The sequence below is a fragment of the Fistularia commersonii genome, chromosome 24 (assembly GCF_037954325.1).
Source record: "Fistularia commersonii isolate RoL2024-O1a breed Wild chromosome 24, RoL_Fcom_v1.0, whole genome shotgun sequence".
Taxonomy (NCBI): Eukaryota; Metazoa; Chordata; class Actinopteri; order Syngnathiformes; family Fistulariidae; genus Fistularia; species Fistularia commersonii.
The window spans coordinates 11,407,749-11,431,060 of NC_141307.1; the positions used below are offsets into that span (position 1 = coordinate 11,407,749).

At 42.1% G+C, this 23,312-nt stretch overlaps 1 protein-coding gene across 5 annotated transcripts; it reads left to right on the forward strand.

The window, feature by feature from the left end:
- The first annotated feature begins 799 nt into the window (after positions 1-799).
- On the forward strand, positions 800-23,312 carry LOC147220527 (oxysterol-binding protein-related protein 3-like). 5 transcript variants are annotated; one of them, XM_086171642.1, is made up of 22 exons: positions 800-883; positions 7,777-7,971; positions 8,239-8,355; positions 9,981-10,034; positions 10,114-10,227; positions 10,339-10,491; positions 10,602-10,692; positions 10,937-11,040; positions 11,251-11,340; positions 11,451-11,610; positions 11,733-11,857; positions 11,956-12,087; positions 12,493-12,586; positions 13,965-14,200; positions 15,582-15,719; positions 15,849-15,912; positions 16,221-16,299; positions 16,513-16,657; positions 17,132-17,276; positions 17,403-17,529; positions 21,623-21,745; positions 22,566-23,312. In XM_086171642.1, exons 2-22 carry the CDS (start codon positions 7,909-7,911, stop codon positions 22,660-22,662), a joined length of 2,451 nt encoding a protein of 816 aa, XP_086027768.1. In that variant the 5' UTR covers positions 800-883; positions 7,777-7,908; the 3' UTR covers positions 22,663-23,312. The 5 variants fall into 5 exon arrangements, with proteins under 5 accessions (XP_086027768.1, XP_086027769.1, XP_086027766.1 ...); XM_086171643.1 differs by having other exon boundaries at positions 10,623-10,692; XM_086171640.1 differs by having other exon boundaries at positions 826-1,008.

Sequence of the window (23,312 nt, forward strand, 5' to 3'; positions counted from 1 at the left end):
GATAGGAGACATCTCCAACCATTTCTCTTTCAACGACACTTTTTTTTTTATTTCAAACTTTGTTTAACTTGAACAAACAAACATGACTAAATCTAAACATACATTGATTATATGTGGACCACATGAGGGAATGTAGACGGTGCCGTCGCAACAAATTAAATGTAACGATAATAGTTTATAATAGCGACAAAAAAAGAATTGCAAGGGGAGCACAATGGGAGGAATATCATTTTTGCCCTTTAGGTCTAATCATAAATTTTTAACCCTTGTGCGATTTTAACATTGTGTTTACTCCCCTTGTCCTACGGGTCAAAAATGACCCATAAGACAATCTTTGTACCCTAGTGGTTTACAGCCCACATGGAAACATAAACAAAAAAGAAGTATCACTTTTTCTAAATATGGGGTCTCTTTAGGAAAAGTCATAAAATGTCAAGTTGGTAAAAAATAGGTTAAGGTGTTTTTTCTACAGCTGAACGTGTTAGTGGGTCACTTTTGACCCGCAAGACAACATAAGGGATAAAGAAAGTGAAATTGGGCGCAACATTTTTGCATTTATTCATTCCTGTATGAAAAACTCAACATAAATCAGCGATCGTATGATAATATTGACAATATTTATTGTCTCTTTTCAAGAGCAGCTGAAGTGAAGACACGCTTTGTCCACGTCACTCAAACGCCAGTTTAACGGCGTGCATCGCCCCGCCCCTTCCGGCGCTCGGAACGAAAATACTCGATTCTGATTGGTCGAAGTAAGTGACAGTCAACCCCTTCCCTTCCCGGAAGCCCCGCCCCTTCCACGAAACCACGGATACCGGCGCGACAGGCAGTGTGGACGCGGGTGGGTGTCGGGACGTGATGCCCTGACTTTCTCCGCGAAAACGTAAGAAATTTCATTCTCCCTTTTTCGTTAATGACACGAAAACTATACCGGACGTGTCGTGAAACGAGCGGCGGAGTTTTGACGGCACCGCTGTCGTGGAAAAACCGCCGTTCTCGTGAAAAAAGGTAAGCGTCGTGACGAGTCGTCGTTGAAAAGTTCAATGGTTAGCTTTCCACGGAGGGTTTTTTTATGCTAAATGTTGCGTTCACGTCCACGACAGTTAAATCGGACGTTTTTGAACGTCCGGGGTTTGCTTTTTATTCTAAGTCTCCCAATTGGCCTAGAGAGGGCGGTGTGTCACCCTTCTTTCAATAGTAATTATTATAACGTTGTTTTTTGTTTTTAATTATCTTGATTCATTGGTTTTGAGTACAATTCAACTCATTGCAGGAAGTCATTTTCGTTATTGGGGATTCAGAGTTTTGTTTTCAAAGCTTTTGTTTTGGAGAAAAAGTCTAGATTAAAATGACTTATCATGCCAGTGATCCACTGTAAATATTTATCACTTTGTTGCAGACACAGATTCATATGCAGCAGTTTGGGATGTAGAAGTGTGTATCTAGAAATGCCATCCAGAAATTTGTCTTATATTGCCTAAACCATTAGCAAATGATTAAGTCTGATAGGCCGATGCGCCAACATGTCCTTTTCCTTCGGGTTTTTCTCTTATATTTTATTTACATTACAAAATATCAACTCTTGGCTTGATTCTTGATACAGGGCAGTATTATGCACAAGTGGCCGTGACATTTCTGAGGATATGCCGTGAACAAATAATAGCCTGTGGGCAGGTATCTTGCTATTGGTGTGTTCCAGTTGGTGTAAACAAAAAATGACTTTCTCGATATTTTGGAAACACATCTTAGATGAAAGGTGAGGGTGACATCGTGAATGTGCAAATGAAAGGTAGATTGGTTAAGATGTTGCTGTTTTGATAATTTACAATCTGTTTTCGGATTAAAACTTCACAAATATTTCTGAAATGAAAATGTCTTTCTTTTCACAAAGACAGCATTGAAAGCTTTTCTTTATTCATTTTCTTTAAGGTCATGAATAATGTCAAGGTTGAAGTCGCTTGTGCATAAATACAGCACGTTAAGACATCATGTTGAAGTCGCTTGTGCATAAATACAGCACGTTAAGACATCATTGCTGAGCGCGTTGTTTTTAATCATCGCCATCTTTCAGGCGCCGGAGATAAAGCTATGACTTTGATTTTCAGAGAAAGTTTTGTTTCAGTCCCGCTAGTTGTTGTTTGTGTGAAATCACCTATTGCTTACAGAATAGTGGAGAAGGTGGAATTCCAATCACGCCAGAGTAGCGGGGCGAGTCGGGGAGTGTGCACAGGCTCCGTCTGTTCATGAAACTGAACGTCACATATTTGTGCTGTTTGCACAGCACTTTCCTGCAAATCGTTTTCATGAAATTATGACCCACGGCTCAAATCTCTAGTTTTAAATGCTGCATTGGAAAAAAAATGAAGTCTTCATCATACCGAGCACTGGTTAAAAGATTATTTTCAGCAGAAGGCATTATCAGAAGCTAAACTGTTTATTCTGCATGACAATTGTGGACAGAAACATCCAGCGTGGCTGACATTACTCAGAGTTATCTATATGTCACTCTGTCTTTTCCACAACACCCACTTAAAAGCTGGCAAATACAGAGCACTCTGCCTTGACTAATACACTCAAGTGGCCACTCTGGCAGGACGGCGATCCATTGGTTTTATAAGGTTGCAGGATGACATTTTCTTCTTCCAGCTGGGCTGACCAGTCGGAAGTGAGACCTCTGTGAAATTATGTTTCCGACGCCAACAGCACATGTTCTATAAATAGCCTCATGTTTAATGCACTCAGATTCTCCTCAACATACAAACCGAGCGAGACCTTTTTTTTTTTTGCATATTTCCTTATCCATAGAAAAGATCATGGAACAGTAACACAAAGAAAGCGTTGTCTTAGCAGAATGAGGACAGAAAGGCATCTTTTATGAGGCGGCTAGTCAAAAATGCATCTGCCATGAATGGGCACGCTGGTTCTAAAGCTTTGATTTTTTTATTTTTTTTCCCTCCTTCAGTGCACACGTAGGCCGCAGGCTTTTGTACAACCCAATTCTAGTCCTCTTCGGTCTTCTACAGATCACGACCATCCGCACTTGCAACAAATTAATTGCAGAAACTTAAGACAGGCGATACGTCACCGATCGCATTAGAAGAGCAAAACGCAGCTTCCACACGGAAGCTCAAACCGTGTTTCAACTCATCAGCTGCTATTACTTGTTTTATCATTTGGATTACAAGCCGGCATAATTTCACGTGAAATGTGACACCACTTAAAACAACTTATGCTGGCTCTCAGTTTGATAATCACAGGATCATACAGAGCATCATCCGGGATGATTCTGCGATGCAGCTTAATCAGAAGATCCTGGAAATTCATACAGGGTAATGTCTCTGAAGAGCCATCTGGTTGGACCACTTGGTAGCCAGTAAATGCTGGGGACTCGCAGCTACGCTGCGTTTCAATATTATGGCCGTGACACTGGATGAGACTAATGACATTTTTGCCGTCGCAAGAAAACAAAGGCACAAATCCGTGAATCTGTGGCCGAGCCAATAACTGTGTGTTTCTCATCCCAAGACTGGAAACGCCAGTCTCGCAGTTATTCACGCTTCGGTCTCATTGTTGTAAAACCAACAGACGAGGCTTTCGTGTATAAAAATATATATATATATATATATATATATATATATATATATGTCAGGGTAAAAAACAAAATTCAAGCTGAATTATGTTTGCGTAAATAAACAGGAAATCAAAGTGTTTGATTTGTGTGGATAAAATTGTAACTATTCGCAACTCATAACAATGACTGGTCGTTGTTGCATCAGGGCACTGGTATTTTCCTGCTAAAGTGACTCATCAGTAAGGCAACTCATTGATGAACAAATATATCGAGTACATCAATGTTAGTACACCTTTTGCAAATTACCATCTCATTTCTTCCCCCTTTTTTTTAAAATAAACTCATTTTTAATCCCTAGGTGATGTGTGAAGTCTTGGATTTACAAATCCTGGGATGTCTGTGATTTCACAGAATAGGCAGTGGAACAACTTCACATTTATGAATCAAATAATCAGATAAAATGATAACTCCAGACTTTGAGGGCCACCGCTTTACAGTAATAGGATTCGGATCCACTTCAAAATACGATAGGTCCGCACTCGGCTTGTGACCCAACGAGTTCAGAGATAAACAGGCGGGTAGATTTAGTGTAATCTTTCCCAGGGGCAAAAGGACAGGAAAACAAACATGTTTTAAAACATAACTTCCTTCGTAGAAAGGAGTGCCACATCAGTGTAATCTGTAAAAAAAACAGTCACTTTAACATATGTTAAGGTGTCTGTGTTTCAGCCCTGAAAGCAAATTGTCTGGTGCGAGTCAGCGTTTTAGTTTGGCTTCTCAAGGTGTCACTTTAGATCTTTATCGTTAAATCAGTCAATATGAAACCAGGAAAATACCGCTAGTGTTATCAGTTATGAGCTGGCAGTCCAGGCAGAAAAAAAAGACCACAATATTTGTCAAAACAGAAGAAAAATAATTCAATTCAAATTCATGACCAGCTGGAAAAAACGAAACCCGTCAACTTTTCCCGACTCACGCCGGAGGTTTTCACCTCGTCACAATTTCCTCCAGGGGTGTATCAATTATTGAATCGTCTGTTTGGTTGCCCAGTTCTTTTTCCCTGTCATTCACTCGTCACATAAAAATGCTCAAAAACACAAAGTAGCCACTTTCTGGTCACCTATAAACCTTTTACGTCCTCATTTTCGCCTCGTGATTCTGTGCCGTAAGCTATCGCTGCCTAAATGACCCCTTTCCATCTTAACAGATCATTTACATGCTGTTGTTTCATGAATGATTTACTCGTGTTACATAAGACTGAAGGTGAAATCCGGCTCCACTGGTCGACCGCTGTGCGAAGTCACCTCCTTTGGTGCACGGTAACACGGTAGTTATTCATCCCAGGTAAGTAGGACAGTCACCGGAATAACTAGGCAGCCCCGAGTTTAGTTAAAAACTTTTTCCGCAGGGCAAATCCGGTGTTTCAGTCGAGCATTTCACCAAAATGCCAGCGTTTAAAGTCCCCGTGTCCGCGCAGTGATAAGGTTTGAGATTTATTTTCAGGGGAGTTTTTTTTTTTTTTCTTTTCATCTTCGCACCGAGTCATGTAAAAGGAAGTGAAAAGGAATGAAAATTATGTTCCGCAAACCCATCTTCACAAGTTGTTTGCATTTGAAACAATTGTCACGTTGTTAGGCCATGTTTAGCCGCGGCTGAAAAAATTCCTGCTTAAAAATCACGCCGAGTGTGTTGTCACATCGTTTTCCCTTCTGCACACTACAAGGATGAAATTATAAAATGTATTCTCATGGGACATGGTATCAGTTTCGCCTTTTGTCAACACACCAAACTAAACGGGAGACGTAATTGCCCGAGATGTTAAAATGCCAGGTTAATGGGCTACTTTTAGCAGAGTTTATCATCTTAAGCTTTTTCTAGAACCATATCACCCTTGTGCCCTGGAGCTGTGGAACAAGTGGGCTGCCCGTGTGTTTGGCTCTGCTTTTAGACCGGTGTTGACTGTAGCTAGCAGTTTGTTATGGTGTGTTGGGGAGCGGAGGGGGTATCGAAGCACGGACCACATTCTTTCCTGTCGATGACTCACATCCTGGGCACGGTTCTGAATTCGAGCAAGGTTTCTGGGGACCACAGACTGCTGCACGCTGTCGCTCCAGTTTGTGCGAGGTGTGTCAGCGGCGTGGTTTTTAAAGTCACAATCTTAGGGTACTTTTCTCAAGCCCGGTGAACAGATGAGGCCCCGCGGATTTATTCACGCCATTATCCTCCAAGGCTCGAGATCTGCGGTAGATGTAGATCACCTACACTCAGGGAGTGTCTAGAACACATCCAGAGGTACAGCAAACATGCAAACCGCCAGGTTCGGGCATGTGTGGCTAGGACAGGAATTCAGGTTACATCCCGGTAAGAATGCAGCGTACCCTGTTTGTGTCTCAGGACCTTCAGCAAGACTAATAAAGTAGTGACCTCTCATGGTTTGAAAACAGTTTGCCTGAATTCAGTGATTAGGGCTTTAAAAGTGTATATTTGACCTATCAACCTATTTCTGTAAGTTTGTGTCACATTGGTATGTGCGGTAAGCAGATCCTTTACATCACAACCCCTGATAGTGTGCATGCGCCTATATTTCGAGTGACAGCCGTAAGCCGTTTCGTTCTTGTCATCTTTTGTCAGCAGTGTTCTTGGTGACATGCCGGAGCCCCGCGGCAGATAAGCGGCGGTGATTTATGGAGGGATGGCATTCAAACCGTGTGACTGAAACGCAATTTTCCAAGTCCTCTTAAAACACGGCCATGTGATGACTACTATTTCAGTGCTTTTCCTTGTCTTATTGTCAGTAGGCTTCACGAGAAAACTGGGTTTATTGTTCCTAACACGTTATATTCGATCAAAGACCCTCCCTCCTCCGCCGCTGCCTGCTTTATTCGTCACTGCACAGGTTGAAGCCTGAACCATGACACACTGTGAGAAAGACTCCTGTGTGGACTATATTTATTTATAAAAGTACAGTGGGAATTTTAGATCCTCAATTAGATTGTCAGATGGAACACAATGAGCAAGTTATTCTGGTGTGTGAGTGGATGTGTGTGTGTGTGTGTGTGTTTGTGTATATATATATTTATATACACACACAGTGGGGAGAACAAGTATTTTATACACTGCTGATTTTTCAGCTTGTCCCTCTTGGAAAGCATGTAGAGGTCTGTCATTTGTATCATAGGAACTCTTCAACTGTGAGCGACAGAATCTAAAACAATAATCCAGAAAGACACATTGTATGATTTTTAAGTAATTCATTTGCATTTTATTACATGACACAAGTATTTGATCACCTACCATCCAGTTCTTCTTGAAGAAGCCCTCCTGCTCTCCACTCATTAGCTGTATTAACTGCTGACATCAGTCCACACGCTAAATCAAACAAACTCCAAAATCTCCACAATGGTGAAAACCAGAGAGCCGTGTCAGGACATCAGGGATAAAATTGTAGACGAATACATAAATTGTAGATGAGTACAACCCCAAGAACACCATCCCAACCTTGAAGCATGCAGGTGGAAAGATCATTTTTGGGAATGCCTTTCTGCGAAGGGAACAGGACGACTGCACCGTATGGAGGGGAGGATGGACGGGGCCATGCATCGCAAGATCTCCGCCAACAACCTCCTTCCCTCAGTAAGAGTCTTGAAGATGGGTCGCGGTTTGGTCTTCCAGCATGGCAACGACCCGAAACACACAGCCAGGGCAACTGAGGAGTGACTCTGTAAGAAACATCTCAAGGTCCTGGAGTGGTCTAGCTAGTCTACAGACCTGTAATAATAGAAAATCTTATGAGGGAGCTGAAAATCCATATCGCCCAGCAACTGCCCTGAGACCTGGTGGATCTGGAGAAGATCTGTATGGAGGAGTGGGGCAGAATCCCTGCTGCAGTTTGTGCAAACCTGGTCAAGAACCACAGGAAACGTCTGATCTCTGTAATTGCCAACAAAGGTTTCTGTACCAAATATTTAGTTCTGTATTTCTGATTCATTTATTTCATTTTTGTTTTAGATTCCATCGCGATAAAAACTACAGTCCTCTACATGCTTTCCAAGTGGAAAAAGCTGGAAAATCAGCAATGTATCAAATACTTGTTCTCCCCACTGTGTGTGAAGGGCCTGAGGATCAAAAAATTCACTTACCAGACGGTTGGATCCGAGTGCGGGCACTGTTTTTAAATCCATGCATCCTTTTCGGGTTTTCCACAGCGCCGGGTATGTTGCTGTGGCCCATAAAGGTCAGGGGGATGCTCTCGGAGGCGCCGGCGTGATCTCTGTCGCTGTGGTTTCCAATCGACGGGGGGAACGACGGCGGGCCGAAAGCGGTCGCGGTGCAGGAGCATGACATCGTCATCACCCGCTCACGGTGACAACAGCAGGTCCTCCAAGCACGGCAACATCCAGGTGCGGAAGCGTCCGCTGAAAAAAAAAAAAAAAAATTCACGCTGCACATGTAAACATCCAGATGGTCCCAGGCAGGCTTACAACCAGACAGTGTAAGCGAAAGATTCGGGATTGCTAAAAGACCAGCTGTTTTATCCTCACCTTGTGGTTGTTCCATGGCTCCTGTGACTGACCATTCAACTACATTCATTTAGTGTTGAAAAATGACTTTTTTCACCTTTTTTCTTAACATAGACCCGTAACAGTCTGGTTCCCGTCCCTCTGCAGGATAGCTGGGAGATTGTGGAAGGGCTCAGAGGTGTCGTCGCCAGCATGCAGGAGCCTGAGAGACAGGAGGGCTTCCTCCTGAAGAGGAGAAAGTGGCCCATGAAGGGATGGCATAAGGTTAGTGCCTCGCCGGACACCTTCATGCACCATAGTGATGGAAATCTGCTTCATTGGTCCTCAAACGCTGAAGGTCCACCTCAACCTATCACGTATCACTCCGCTTAAAACGATGCTTTTATTATATCCTCTATAATGATTAGTTATTAATGTATTTGTATACAGTTTACTGTGAAAAGTTATTAGATTATATATATATTCCCTTTTCTATACAAGATGACCTTGGTTAAATTGTGAGTAGTTTCCTTTTTCCTGGTGATACTTCCTTTTAGCTAAGAAACTACAAACCACCCCTCTCCCGTATGTCTATTTTAAATCACTCTGTCTATTTCCTGCATTTCCTTTTGTTCAAACATTTGTTTTTTTTATTACTTGATTTCATTCTTTCCTTTCACATGACGCCCAGCTGATCTTATTGTAACTGTGAGTCATCTTCCTCCTTGAGCTCGCTCGTGTGTCTCTTCCTCCCCAGAAAAAAAAAAACATGAACTGCCTTTCTCATGGCCACGACGACGTTCAGTGGTTTTGTCAGTCCTTTGTATTGTAAACATCAGTGAACAAGGCGTGTCGGTAAATTCTGGTTGGGCACTTTGTCTGAAGTGAATTAATTCATTTATTTTGAAAAGGCACCAAAGAGTATTTGTATAACCCAACTCTTGGGATTCACAGTGAAGTTATTATTACAATTATAATGCAATAATTTCTGTGAATAAATATCAATTACATTACAGTATACCCTTGTTTTTCGCCGGGGTTACGTTTCAAAAAGAACCCGTGATAGGCAAAATCCGTGAAGTAGAAACCATTATTTTTTTTTACAATTATTATACAATTGAATACTCTATTATACATTGAAAAGAAAGAACAAACCATTTTACAGGCTCAATCATTTGTTTCACAAATAAAAATACTGTACTTTAGAAACGTTTTTTTCAACAAATAACTTCTGTACTGAACTGTCAAATAATAATTTTAATCATCAATGTGAACAGAAGGCTTCGAATTGCGGAGATTCGCTCCGCCCACCGCGACCCGAGTAATTGGATTAAACGGGAGAAAATAAAAAATGATTATGCTAATGCTAATGCAGACTCCATCCTTACCATGGTCTTGTTGCGGACAGTTGCAACCCTTTTTGCATCCTTATTAAAACTTATTGCTGCTGTCGTCCTTATGTTTTTTTTTCTTCCTTCTTTATGGAACGAACGGTAGATTTATTAATTCCGTAATGCCGACCTACAGCCGCATAGCTTTTACCTTCCCTTAGCATGTCCAGAAGTTTAACTTTATCTGCGATAGATAGCATGTTCCGCTGCCATTTGGGCCCTTATGTCGCTCCAGAGCGTTTTGTCAACATTATGGGTCTTCTGAGAAACTCTAAATTGCAAGAGAATTTGCACGTACGTCATGTAAATTCGGCGAGCTGTTTTACGTACGTGTACATATTAAACTGCGACGTTATTGACGCACAGGTAGAGAAGAAGCGGAGTGACTTTTTAGCCAATCAGAATGCAGAACACAATGCACCATGCAAATCCGTGAAGTAGCGAAACCGTGAAGTGTGAACCGTGTTATAGCGAGGGATCACTGTACATTTTTATTGTCATATACCCCCTTCCACATAGAGATACTTCGTGCTGGAAAAAGGTATCCTGAAGTATGCCAAGCATGGAGCAGATGTAGGTATTACCCAAGCAGCAATGTATTTTTTTATACTGCATACAGACATGCAGTAAAAGAACGTGTTGTTTTGCGTAGCTGAAAAAGGGAAAGCTTCACGGCTGCATCGACGTCGGCCTGTCGGTCATGTCGATCAAGAACAAAGCCTTGTGCATCGACCTGGACACGGAGGACAACCTGTACCATCTGAAGGTGATTCCCGAGGCTTGTGACAGGCTCACAGTCGTATGAAAGATGTCTCTGCGCACTTTGCCTTTGCCCCCACCAAAGTCATCGCTTTCAACTCGTCTTTGCCGCACGCAGGTCAAGTCCCCCGAGCTCTTCGACGAGTGGGTGTCGAAGTTGCGTCACCATCGCGCGTTTCGGCAGAACGAGATCGCCGCATACCCCCACGAGAAGCACCTTTTCCACCCGCACACCACGTCCTCCCCGTCCCCCGGGGACACTTTTAGAAAAGTAAGTGGCTCCAGCGCCGCAGCTGTTTCCCACTCCGTCCCCGGCAAGGCAGCCGTCGCCTGAGTCCAAGTGGCCTCATGTCCTCGCGTCTGTGTCTCCGTCTCAAACAGAGGTCCACTCTCACCAAGCAGGTGTCAGTCCGCCAGGCGAAGGTCAGCTCCTGGCTTCATTCCTCAGAGGGCATGGAAGAGTGCTGCAAAGGTGACTGGGTTTTAGTTATTTAACATCTAGTTTCAATGTGTAGACACATATTATTGTTGTTAAATAGTGGATTGATGTTATTTGAACCCACAATTTTTGGTATTCATTACAATTGATACGTTTTCTCCCCGGTTTGTCTTCCCTGATTGTTTTTTTTTCCTCTATCTGATTTGCACCAGTGATCTCCTAGTTTATTTCTTAACTGTGAAAAACCTTTTTCCTCATTGAAATCTGTTTCCCTCAGACCTGGAGGAATGTGAGACTTATCTGGTGGAGCTCAACCTGCTTCTGAAGAGCATGGAGGTCCTTCACCGCACGTACTCTGCCCCGGCCATCAGTGCTCTGCAAGTAAGCGGCAAAAGCGCGTTTCGGAATATAAAGGGATTTTTAAATGATGCTCCTCAACACAAGAGAAGTGTTTACACAAGAGCTAATGAGCCAGTGAGTTCTAGCAATTTTTATGGAAATAAGGTGAATTCATTTTTGTGATTCTATTGAAATTGATTGTAATTTAGTTTGCTTCTCTCCTGAATATATATTTCCCTTGTTCACCCACAGGCATCTACTTATGAAATCCCCAAAAAGGAGAAAAGGCCAAGAAGATGGCGATCAAAACACAATGGCAAAGAGACGAAAAACACGCTGCAGGTGGTGCATTTTTTTATGAATGACAAATGCACAACAACTCCAACAGTCTGAAAGGTAAAAGAAGTGTAGATGCCTCCGTCCTCATCTGGGTCGATTGTTTCTCTTTCTAGGTCCCCAGCTGTATCTCCCCCACATCTCCTCGGCTTCACGCTTCCAACCCAAATCTCTCATCTGCCGAAGCCAATGCTCGGGAGGTCTGTCCCGAATCTCCAGACTCCCCGACCGATGCATCTCGTCTTCAGGATGACTTCTACCGGCTGGCCAGCAAAAGTGCGTCTCTGCCTCGCTCGGCCCGCGAAGGAAACCCATCTGCGGACGCCGAACGTATGTTTTCACTTGGTTTTATGAGTTCAGATTGACTGACCGCCTCTATTTTAACCCCTTCTCTTCAGTCCACACCACACTGAAATCAGCCTTTAGTTCCATGTCAGTAGAGAGAGAGAGACTGCGGCAGACCATAGACCTGCAGCCCCCCCAGCCAGCGCAGGTCATAGGCTTGAAGACCAGCTTCGCCTCCGTAAGTGATTCCACGCCTCGTAGCAAGACATCGTTAGCATTGTTGCCCTCACAATCGCATGCTAACGCGTCGTGTCTTTTTTCCAATCACCAATTCAGGATTGTTCGGACGGCTCGCAGACATTGGTCCACCAGGTGTCAAACGAGAGCAGAGCGTCCATCCCGGAGTCCATGTCCGAGTTCTTCGATGCCCAGGAATATCTCCTCTCCTCCTCCTCGTCTGAGAACGAGGTCCCACTTGTCCTCTTTTTCACCTTTTAAACCCGAATGCATTGCTCAACTAGTCAGTCAGTTATATTTTACTGCAATGTTTTAATAGTTGCAAACAATTTCTGCCCTCAAAGAGAACAATTAACATTAGCCCTTCATCAAATAAATGTTTTACTGATTAATAACTTCTCTTATTCAAATAATCCCTCTTCGATCTTCTTCATTCACTGCCAGTTTTCAATGCCGCAGGGAAACATAGATTATTAAATCGAGAAGGCAGTGTCAGGTATATCACAAAATACATTTTTAGCTCGGAAAGCACAGAGTATGTTTTCTAAAAGAGAGTCACATCTTGGCAATACAGAGATTTGTCTTGTTCTTCTCTGGTCTCTCGCTGGCCTTCATCCATTGATTATTTGTTTCCAGGTGTCCGATGATGACTCGTATATCAGTGACGTCAGCGACACGGTCTCCATGGATACCTACAGTAACGAGGGAGGCAGTGAGAGACACAACTCTGGTACGTGCCGCAGTGACAAGCTGTGCATCGCTATACGTTGCCCTTGGCAAGAGAGAAGAAACTGAAACCTTGTGATCACTCTGGAAATTGAGTTTATGCTTCACATCAGTTATGGATATTTTGATCCCAGAGAACATTAATCACTTGTGCAAAGGCCTTGAACCCGAAAAACATATTGATCATGACTATCAAAATGTGTGTGTGTAACTTGTCGTTATGATGGCAATTGCTGTAAAATAATGACGCACACACACAAACTTCAGAGAGAGAAAACAAGAGTCGGATGACACTGATATTTCTTTTCTCTTATCGGTCAATTCATTCGTAACAAATAATTCGACTTTTTAAAATACAACCAAAAGCAATGTGAATCTAACCAGCTGTGCTTCATCTATGCACAGGCAGGTAATAATCATCTATTTGACAATCCAAATATAGGATTTACCTTATTCTTTTTTTGACTAATTCATCCGCATCCGTATTGTGACGGAACGGACCAGCAGACCAAAATTGCAGAGGCTGCAGATAAATCCATACAAAATGCTTTGGCATCTTGGAGGCAAAGTCAGCCAATGAAATGTCCACCAAACATACATATTTTTTTATTTTTTTTATGTTTGTTTTCTCCAAAAAGAAAAAAACAAGGAAAAAAAAAACTACAAATACAATGTGATCAAAACTGTCCATGCTCCAAGAACACTTGCTAAGTCTGGTGGATAACAGAAAACAACAGGCTTTGGAGTATTAAAAGGACATTTCATAATGCTTAAACAGCAGCCTGCTACCAAGGATATTAAAATGGAATGTAAAATGTTTCATTTAACATTTTCGTAGAGGGATTAAACATAGGCGTCTTGATCACGGTCGTCTCTGTCATCCCCATGACGCGGAACGGGTCGGACTGGCTCGATTAAGGCTGGTACAAAAAAAATAGTCCCTTTTTCCTTGACGGCACCCTTTTGCAACTGGAGGAACCTGTTAACGGCATTGAACAATCCAAAAGTTAAGCACCTTCACCCCATCTGCCCAGTTCCGCAGTAGGCACGTGAAACAAAATGTCTTCACCGTGCAGGAGTGGCCACACAAGGGCTGCCCTACAGACGCAAAGGTAGCGAACATGTGCGGACTGTCACACATACAGTCATGGACAAAAGTTTTGAGAATGACACGACCGTAGAAACATCTGGCAAACACCTAAAAACCCTGGAGGACCAGACTTTGTGAAAGTGTCATTCTCAAAACTTTTGGCCAGCTCTTATCTGTTGTACAGTTCTTTTGTATTTGCACCTTCTCGGTTTCAAGCCCTCGATCATACCCCTGTTCAACCGTCCCTCCATACGTCAATGCTACCATCTCACCGCTCCGATGTTTGTCGCAGTCAGCAGCATGCTGCCTCTGGTCCGAAGACGCTCCATACTGCCTTCCCCCAGTCCCACCAGCAGCATCAGTGTGTGGAACATCTTGAGGAACAACATCGGCAAGGACTTGTCCAAAGTGGCCATGCCGGTGCAGCTCAACGAGCCCCTCAACACCCTCCAGCGGCTCTGTGAGGAGCTGGAGTACAGCGAGCTGCTGGATACCGCCAGTCAGACCAGTGACCCTTACCAGCGCATGGTAAGAGCTGCATGAAAACACACGATACCACCTTGCGCAAATACGATGATGCTTATTATCCACGTGTGGATGCACTCTTTCCACACGTACATGGGATGGCAGCGTTGCTTTTCCACTCTTGCAAAGCTTTATTCCCAATTAGGAGTATCCTTTTCTATCGTGCAGTATTTGGAAGTAATTTGGATTCTTTGTCTACTTTTGTGAACACCAGGTAAAGTAACATGAGAAAATAGACAGTCGTATTTCCAGAACCTACAACTTGTGCAAGTGAAGAGCCGTCTGTTTCTCACAGTCTGGTGTCTGCCCACAGTTTATTCACGTATCAGCTTTTTTCTCGGCCACCCTGAAATGTATTTTTTTTCCCCGTACCAAAGAAACAGAATTCTAACCTGTCTTTTTTGAAGTAAACCAAGAATTGATCCATTTAACGACAAATACCCCACCTCTACACAGTTTAGGATTGTGCTCTCAAATATTTTTGTAATTTCTTTATATAATATATATATATATATATATATATATATATATATATATGTGTGTATATATGTGTGTGTATGTGTACACATATGTATATAAACGTATATATGTATATTCATATGCGTATATATATATATATATATATATATATAGCTGTGCATCGTGCATATATATATATATATATATATATATATAGCTGTGCATCGTGCATATATATATATGTAAAATAAAATATATATTTATATATAAAAAATATGTCCATGCCTGTAATTGCAGTTATTTTAAACATGTTGCAGCCACACATGTATGGAGTGAATAATAACTCTACCTGAGAACAGATACACCAGTGCTCTATTACAAATACAAGCTTGTGTTGTGATTCATTTACCGTATATTCGGGACTGTAAGCCACTACTTTTTCCACACGCTTTGAACACTGCGGCTTAAACACTGATGAGGCTAATTGATGGATTTTTTTTGGCTAACGAGCTTCACACCACCAAAACATTTAGCCTCGTCACATCGAACAAATGAAATGACCGTGAAATTCTCAGGCCGAAGAAGACGACCTCAATGGTTTTAGTGCGCAGGAGGAAGACCAAGCTAGCGATCAGCTAGAGAAGGGCAAAGCGAACAGAAAATGGATGGATGGATGCACTTTTCCTTGCGTTATTTAATACTAATCTTTTTCATCAGCCTTGTTCCAGGCACTGTTCAGAAAAAAGCATTTCCAATTCGTACTTGTGGATGTTACCATTATGTATATAATTAAAAGTGGAAAAAAAATTGCGGCCTATATACGTGCACATTTATTTATTTATGTTTAGCTGGTGCGGCTGCTATTCAGGTGCGCTCTATAGTCTGGAAATTACGTTAATAGTCAACCCTCTGGTTTTCTGCACAGGTTTATGTCGCTACATTTGCAATAACTGCATATGCATCCAGCTACCATCGAGCAGGCAGTAAGCCGTTCAACCCGGTCCTGGGAGAGACGTTTGAATGCGACAGACCCGATAAGGGCTTCAGGTTTATAGCCGAACAGGTAAAGGGGAAAGTATTCTCCGGGCAATTGAATTGAAAAAAAAAAAACATTTGTGCCAGATTGCTGCATTATTTCAAGCGGTGCTTTTAGCTTCATCTAGTTGCTCTTCTCTGTGTTGCCATCTCTCAGGTCAGTCATCATCCGCCTGTGTCAGCATGTCACGCCGATTCACCGAACTTCACCTTCTGGCAAGGTGACCACCACCATTTGAAACATACCGCAAATTATCAATAAGTGAAAATGTTTTGTTTTAATTTTGTCTCATAAGTCACAGCAACCAACTTATTTCCATAGTGTGACCACTTGCTATTTATTACTGGCACTATTGAACGGCCATTCAGTGACAAGGAAAATACAAACTTTTAGTTTGTGTTCCTTAACCAATTAATATATTTATCAGGGTTCTTTTGAGCTGAAGACACCAGAAAAAAAAGGAATCTCTGTATGTTCTATGTCTTCATAATCCCAAGCCGCCACCTACATTCTTTTTTTCCACCGCAGATGTTCGGTGGAAAAATAAATTCTGGGGGAAATCCATGGAAATTGTCCCCGTGGGAACGACCCATCTCACTCTGCCCAAGTAGGTTTCTTCACTCTTTTGTCAGCTGCGTTGGTTTTCCGTTTGCCTGTGCACGAGAACACGTGATTTGCAACAAGCGTGCTCAAGTCAAAGCGCATATGCTTTGTGCGTCTCCCACATCGGCCAGCCAAGCGGGAGCCGTGAAAAATACCTGAGCCTGTGTGGGCATGTGCTTTCCATCCACTGAGTCGGGTTTGCTTGTGTGCGCTCCAGGTTTGGAGACCACTATGAATGGAATAAAGTGACCTCCTGCATCCATAACATTCTCAGCGGTCAGCGCTGGATCGAACACTATGGGGAAATGGCCATCAAAAATATCAACAGTGATGCCTGCCAGTGTAAAATCACATTTGTGAAGGTGAGACATTAATAGGTTAGAAACTTCCCTTGTTGGTGCATTCTGTCGATGACCAGCAATAATGAAGTCAGCTTGCCATTGCAAAATCTTCACCTTCTGCAGGTTTCTGCTGAGCTATATTTCAGTTGACTGATTTTATAATCTCTTCCCACTTCATTTGATGTTTATATCACATTTATTAACTACAGTACCAGTTTCATAGTCATGGTCGCATTTGTGAATACAACATTGTAACGGCTCCCGTTCAAGCAAGCTCGCTCTCTGAATGCTGCAATGCTTGACGCTCAGCTTTGTCACACAGCAGCATCTGGTGGACACGCTGAGAATTTTCAGACTGAAATGAAGCTGAATGCACGATCCTACGATTTGAATACTTTACGCTACATTGGATGCAGCGACAGTGAATGCGCAATGAGGAGGGCGGTCGCCGTGCCGTGTTGTGTGTGTGATCTTTATCGTCGACTTTGTCTTCAGGCCAAGTCGTGGAGCTCCACAGTGAATGAGATCGAGGGAACGATTACGGATTCAAACGGAAAAGTGGTGCATTCCCTTTTTGGCAAATGGCACGAGTCCGTTTTTCAAGGACACCCACCATCGGCGACATGCATCTGGAGAGCCAGTGAGTGACTGGAACTGGAAAAAAAAACATCTGTCATGAATGTCTAATGGTTGATTGACATCACACATGAATGTGTGTGTGTGTGTGTGTGTGTGTGTGTGTGTGTGTGTGTGTGTGTGTGTGTAGACTCCATGCCAGTGGACCAAGAGCAGTACTATGGCTTCACTCAGTTTGCAATTGAGTTAAATGAACTGGATTCCACCTTCAGAGCCTTACTACCCCCTACAGACACACGATTCAGGCCAGATCAGAGGTTGGTGTAAACTGTTTATATCTTTGAAAAAAAATGTATATTCATATTTTAGAGATTTTATATCAACATCTTTCAATCTTGAGTGAAGACTATAGATGCCTGCCTCTTGGACTTGAACAGCGGTGACTCACTAAAAAAGATAAACCTTTAAGATGAGATTTAGTTTGACAGGAAGTGCTTTTTGGTTTGACAGGAAGTGCTTTTTGGTTTGACAGGAAGTGCTTTTTGGTTTGACAGGAAGTGCTTTTTGGTTCGACAGGAAGTGCTTTTTGGTTCAGATTGTCGAACTTATTTGCAGCCCTGCAGTCATCCATCAGAGGGTACTGTTGCACAACGGCCCTATATTGTTAAGATACTTCTCTAACATAGAAGAAAGATAAAGTAAAAAAATATATTTTCTCCTTTGGGCGACTCCCCTCAGGGGTCACCACAGCCAATCAACCTACTCCATCTAACCTAATTCTCTGTATCCTCTTCTCACACCGACTAACTTCATGTTCTCTCACCACCTCCATAAATCATCACTTCCTCTAGAGACCTCCAACCTCAGCATGCTTCTACTAATATAATTGCTATCCCTCCTCTGCACATGACCAAACTATCTCAGTCTGGCCTCTCTGGCCTTACTTCCAAAACATCTACAGTACCAGGATTTTTGTGGGTCATTAAAAAGCAGTAAGTCATTACAGAGATTTTGCAAAAATTAAGGCCTGAAATACAACTGATATGTATGAAATTCATTGCCTAGATGCAGTCAAATTGATGAAAAACAGTGTCATTCTTAATTTATTTTGATTAGGCTATAGAAACATTTAATAATTTAATCATTTTGAACGGAATGGTGTTCTGATCAGTGATGATTGACATGTAGAACCCTATAATTGGCGATTTAAGTTACAACACCGGATGTTGAGCGATTAGCGTTACCATGGTGCCTCTGAGCTGTTCCGGACAGTTTCCTCACTCTGATATTGCTAAATCTTTTCACATGTGGAACGGACAAAAAAAGCTCCAGGTCATTTGACCTTGGCCCACACTTTGGGAAATGACTTGTTTCCGCAGCAGTGTGCCACTGGGAATTGGAGACCTACAACAAACTGTTGACTCAGAGACTAACTATTTTATTGAGCGAACCTGAATATAACCTGAACTGGTTAAAAATGAATAAATAATGAATATTTGTGTACATATATAGGCTGCAATTGTCTATAAGTCGCAGGTGTCCATGTTGTCACATAAGATATTTACACAGAAAGATGTTCCACAGAAATATTTTTTAAACTTTTAATTAAATGCATACTGATAACATCCACAAATATGTACTGGAAATACTTTTTTCCAAACACTGCTGCTCCTCCTGCGCATTAAAACCATTAAAGTTGTCTTCTTCGGTGTTTGAATTGAATTTCACGGTAATTTCACTGATCCAATGTGACAAGGTTGAACGTTTTGGCGGCATGAAGCTCTGTAGCCCAAAAAAAATCCATCAATTAGCTGCGTCATTGTTTAGGCCGCAGTGTTCAAAGCGTGTAAAAAATGTAGCAGCTACAGATACATTGTCACTCAGAAGGTCATATGTACATATCTGCTACTGTGTGAAATCTATTCCATATGTAAATGATTGACTTTATTTTAGATAAACAAATCTACAGTTGGAAAAGGGCATTACATCTGTTTAAAGCAGCATTAAAAAGCATTAAATTAGATTTGCTGGGACTAGATTTGACCCGCAGAAACCCAGAGTACATGTCCTGCACCAGTCTAACATACTGTCCTCCACTCCAGAGTTCTTCACACGATACCAAAGTACCTCTTTCTCTGCACCCTGTCATACGTTCCATCTGACCTTCTCTGTTCCTCTGTCAGCATTCTGAAATCAAATACTACATCTGTAGTACTCTTTTTAGGCAAACCACAATTCAGCTCACAAATGCTTACTTCTCTGTCTAGTTACCAATACTCTTTCCCACAACTTCATTGTATGGCTCATTCATTTTATTCCTCTATAGTAACCACAATTCTGCACATCTCCTTTGTTCTTAAAACTGGGCACCATCAAACTTCTTCTCAATTCCTCAGGCATCTTCTCACTGTCTAAGATCTTGTTGAATAATGTAACCAGAAACTCTACTTCCATACCTCCATGAGTCATCAGGACCAACTGCTTTTCCCCTGTTGATCCTCTTCAATGCCCTTCTCACGTCAGCTTTACTAATCTCTGCTACTTTGTGGTCCCCCATGAACAGTTACCTCTTCTACCCTCCTGTCCCTTTCATTTTCCTCATTCATCAACTCTTCAAAGTACTCTTTCTAACTTCCCATCACTCATCTGACGCCTGTCAACACATTTCCCTCTATTCGTAATTACTTGGACCGGCTGTACATCCTTTCCATCTCTACTTCTGTTTTGCCAACCTGTACAAATCATTCTCTCCAACCGAGCATACAAGTCATCGTACGCTCTTTGTTCTGCCTTTGCCACCTTCACCTTGTGCTGGATCTCCCAGTACTCCTGTCTGTTCTCTTCAGATTCCTCAGTGCCCCACTTCCTCTTTGCTAACATCTGTCTCTGTATACGCCTGCACTTCCCCTTTCCACCAAAAAGGCTCCTTATTTACTTTCCTTCCAGGCGTCACCAAGTGCCCTCCTACCTGTCGCCCTAATCACATTAGCTCAGGGGCCGGCAACTTTTACCCCTCATGAATTAACACGGCATATAACGGCTTTTTTTTTTTGTCTTTATGCTCGGTACAAACAAAATATGTGTTGCATTTGTTTTAAATCAATGAACAACTGCAGAGAAAATGAAATCACATTTCTGCATGCAACAAAACATTTTGAACTCTGAAAAAAAGACGCTGGGTTGAAGCAAAATACTCAATGTTTATTTGAGTCCCTCTTGTATTTATGAACAAAAAGCCAATTTTGAATGATCCACTGGCATCAAACCAAAAATGCTGTGCTGTCATCCTTTTTTACTGGCGGGTGCAGTCGCTTATTAAGAGCAACAAAACTATTTTAACACGTTTTATTTAAATGTTACAGGAATAATCTTCAAATTTAAAACTACATTTAAAAATGAAATACACTTTAATTAAGTACTCTTAAATTATTTGCAAAAGCCACAGGGAGCCACATCAGAGGAGTCAAAGAGCTCCTGGTTGCCGACCCCTGCTTCAGCTGTAGTTGTCCAGTCATCTGGAAGCTCTGCCTGACCCTCGAGGCCTTTTTTTAACCCCTCCCTAAAACCCATACAGCACTTTTCAGCTTCTACCACCTTCAATTCATAGCTTGAGACTCATTAGACTATTTGGCTCTGATTTCATCTCCAGAACATTCCCCACAAACACCTCCTTCAAGAGAACTCTTTCAATTTCTCTTACTGTCAGCACCATGAGAGTACAACTTCCAGCCTTGGTACCTTTCCACCTGGACACAGTTTATCCACCTTCCGTCTCTGCATCATGCCATCAAACTCTCTTGCTTTTCCTGTCATCATCACAAAATTCAAAGTCACTGGTCTCAGTCCTAGACTCTCCTTTCCTCTTCTTTCTCTGCTTCCAAACATGCCTTTCGATGCACAATAGCCCAATTTCCACTGGTACCCTGTAGATTATCGGCACCAATGGCAGTTGTTAACCCGGCCCTTGACCGATCTGGTATGAAAGGCGGAGGTATGAGATGCATATTTGGTTTTCACACAAATTTTACGCTAGATGCGCTTCCTGGCCAGACCCTCTGCATTTTGGACCGGCTCAAAAAGACACCGGCTTGTGCTCCTATTTCCCTTCACTGAGGATGCACTGTTGGGAGTGTTGCACGAAGCCTCTCACGCTTTTACCTCAACTAAGCGCTGTAACATATCACAATAAGAAGTATGTGTCCTCCGTTAGATCCAGCAGTGCTTCGCTCGTGCGTCTTTTGTCAGACGTCAGGTGGTAATTGAGGACATTCCTGCTTAACAATTCAAATAAGAGCTTAACCTCGAGGTCAAAGGGAATTTGAGAGGAGAGAGAAAATTCTGTTTGTCTGGTCGGAAGCGCGGGTTGCGCTGCCGCGGCAGAGACCTCAACGTCTGCCCTCTTTGGTTCAGGCTGCTGGAGGAGGGGAACACAGAAGGAGCCGAGGAGCAGAAACAGAGGATAGAGGAGCTCCAAAGGGAGAGGAGGAAAGTGCTGCAGGACAACAACATGACACACAAGCCGTGCTTTTTCAAGTATGCCGCAGTTTTTCCTCCCTCGTTATGTTTATTCGCAAGTTCACTGTGTTCCATCACATGATGAGTTCACCTCCAAAGAGGATACTTTATCTGAAAAGTCATGCTGTGTGGTCTTGTGATGAAAAACTGGCTTGGTGAAATACCATATGAGTAGATCATTACTGGTGTGTCTCCCATTATTTCACACTTTAAAAATAGTCCCTATACTCCGCTCTTGACTCACAGGGTTTGGCGTACAGCGTAAAACGTCAACAATGATAATAAAAACAATGAAAATGATAGGCCTGCTTGGATAAGCTTCAGCACCCCGGGGAGCCCAACGAACCCTGAGTGCAGGATAAGCAGTATAGATAAGAGATGGATGGATAATCATGATGATAATAACAATTGAGATTATCTGAATTACAATGAAACTAAATAAAGCCAGAAAACCAGATAAAGTATGACATAACAATCTATTTTTATCATTATCGTTGTCATTCTGTTATCGGTCTTTATCCTTGTTGTTGTCTTCGTCCTTTTAATTGTCTCTTATTTATATTTATATTCATATTCATTGTTATTGTTGGGCTGCTGTGACCAATTAATTTCCCCTTAGGGGATGAATAAAGTATTATCATATAACAAATGAGTAGAGAAACATCGCCAATGTAAGAATACCAAGTTATACCCTTGAATTATTTTTACATTTTAACTGAAAACAATCATTGTCAACCGGCAAAGGGAAATCTTTTTAATAATGTGATTGGTAAAATCAGTTTCTCCACAGATTAAATGCCCAGCCCATCGATTTGTTTCTATTTATGCCGTGTTGCAGGAAATCCGGGGACGACGTATGGGTCAGCAGCCACACTTACTGGGAGCTTCGAAAAGACCCTGGCTTCAGTAAAATGGACTTCCCTGTGTTGTGGTGACTTGTGGACTTAAATAAGCCACTCTTTTAACTGAATTTTAACTGAAACCACCATCAGTATGTCCTGACCTTTAGTGTCACCCATCACTCCATGTCATGGTAACCCAAACCATCGTGGACTTCCATCTTCCTCTTTATGGACTGAGCTGAGCCAGTATGACTTGCTTTTTGGTGTTGTTTGTAAATTTGGGGATAAATTTTTGTGTTCTCGTCGTCACCATTATTATTTACAGCGTTGATGTTCAAGTACCTGTATATCTTGGTAAGTCGTATTTCAGCATTTACGAAAGTGCCTTTTATTGCCACGCTGCACATAAGTGAGTTGCTGTAGCAGCTACGCAAAAAAAAAAAAAAAAAAAAAAACAACTTTTAACCAGAGACTTTAAAAACCTCCTTGCCAGAATAACTTTTTTATGACTCGTGGATACGGAGGGAAAAGGACTTTTTCAGAAGGTCAAAACTTGCACAACTATATGCTCATCTAGTCCAAATTATGACCAGGGGATTGTTAAACCGACGGCTAAGAGCAGCCACTCAGCCTTGTTATAACCATGACTGTCTAAGGACTGTTAATACATTGTATCACTAAGGTAAACAGCAATAATACTCCATGTCCAAAAGAAAATAATAAACTCTCCAATTGAAGTACAA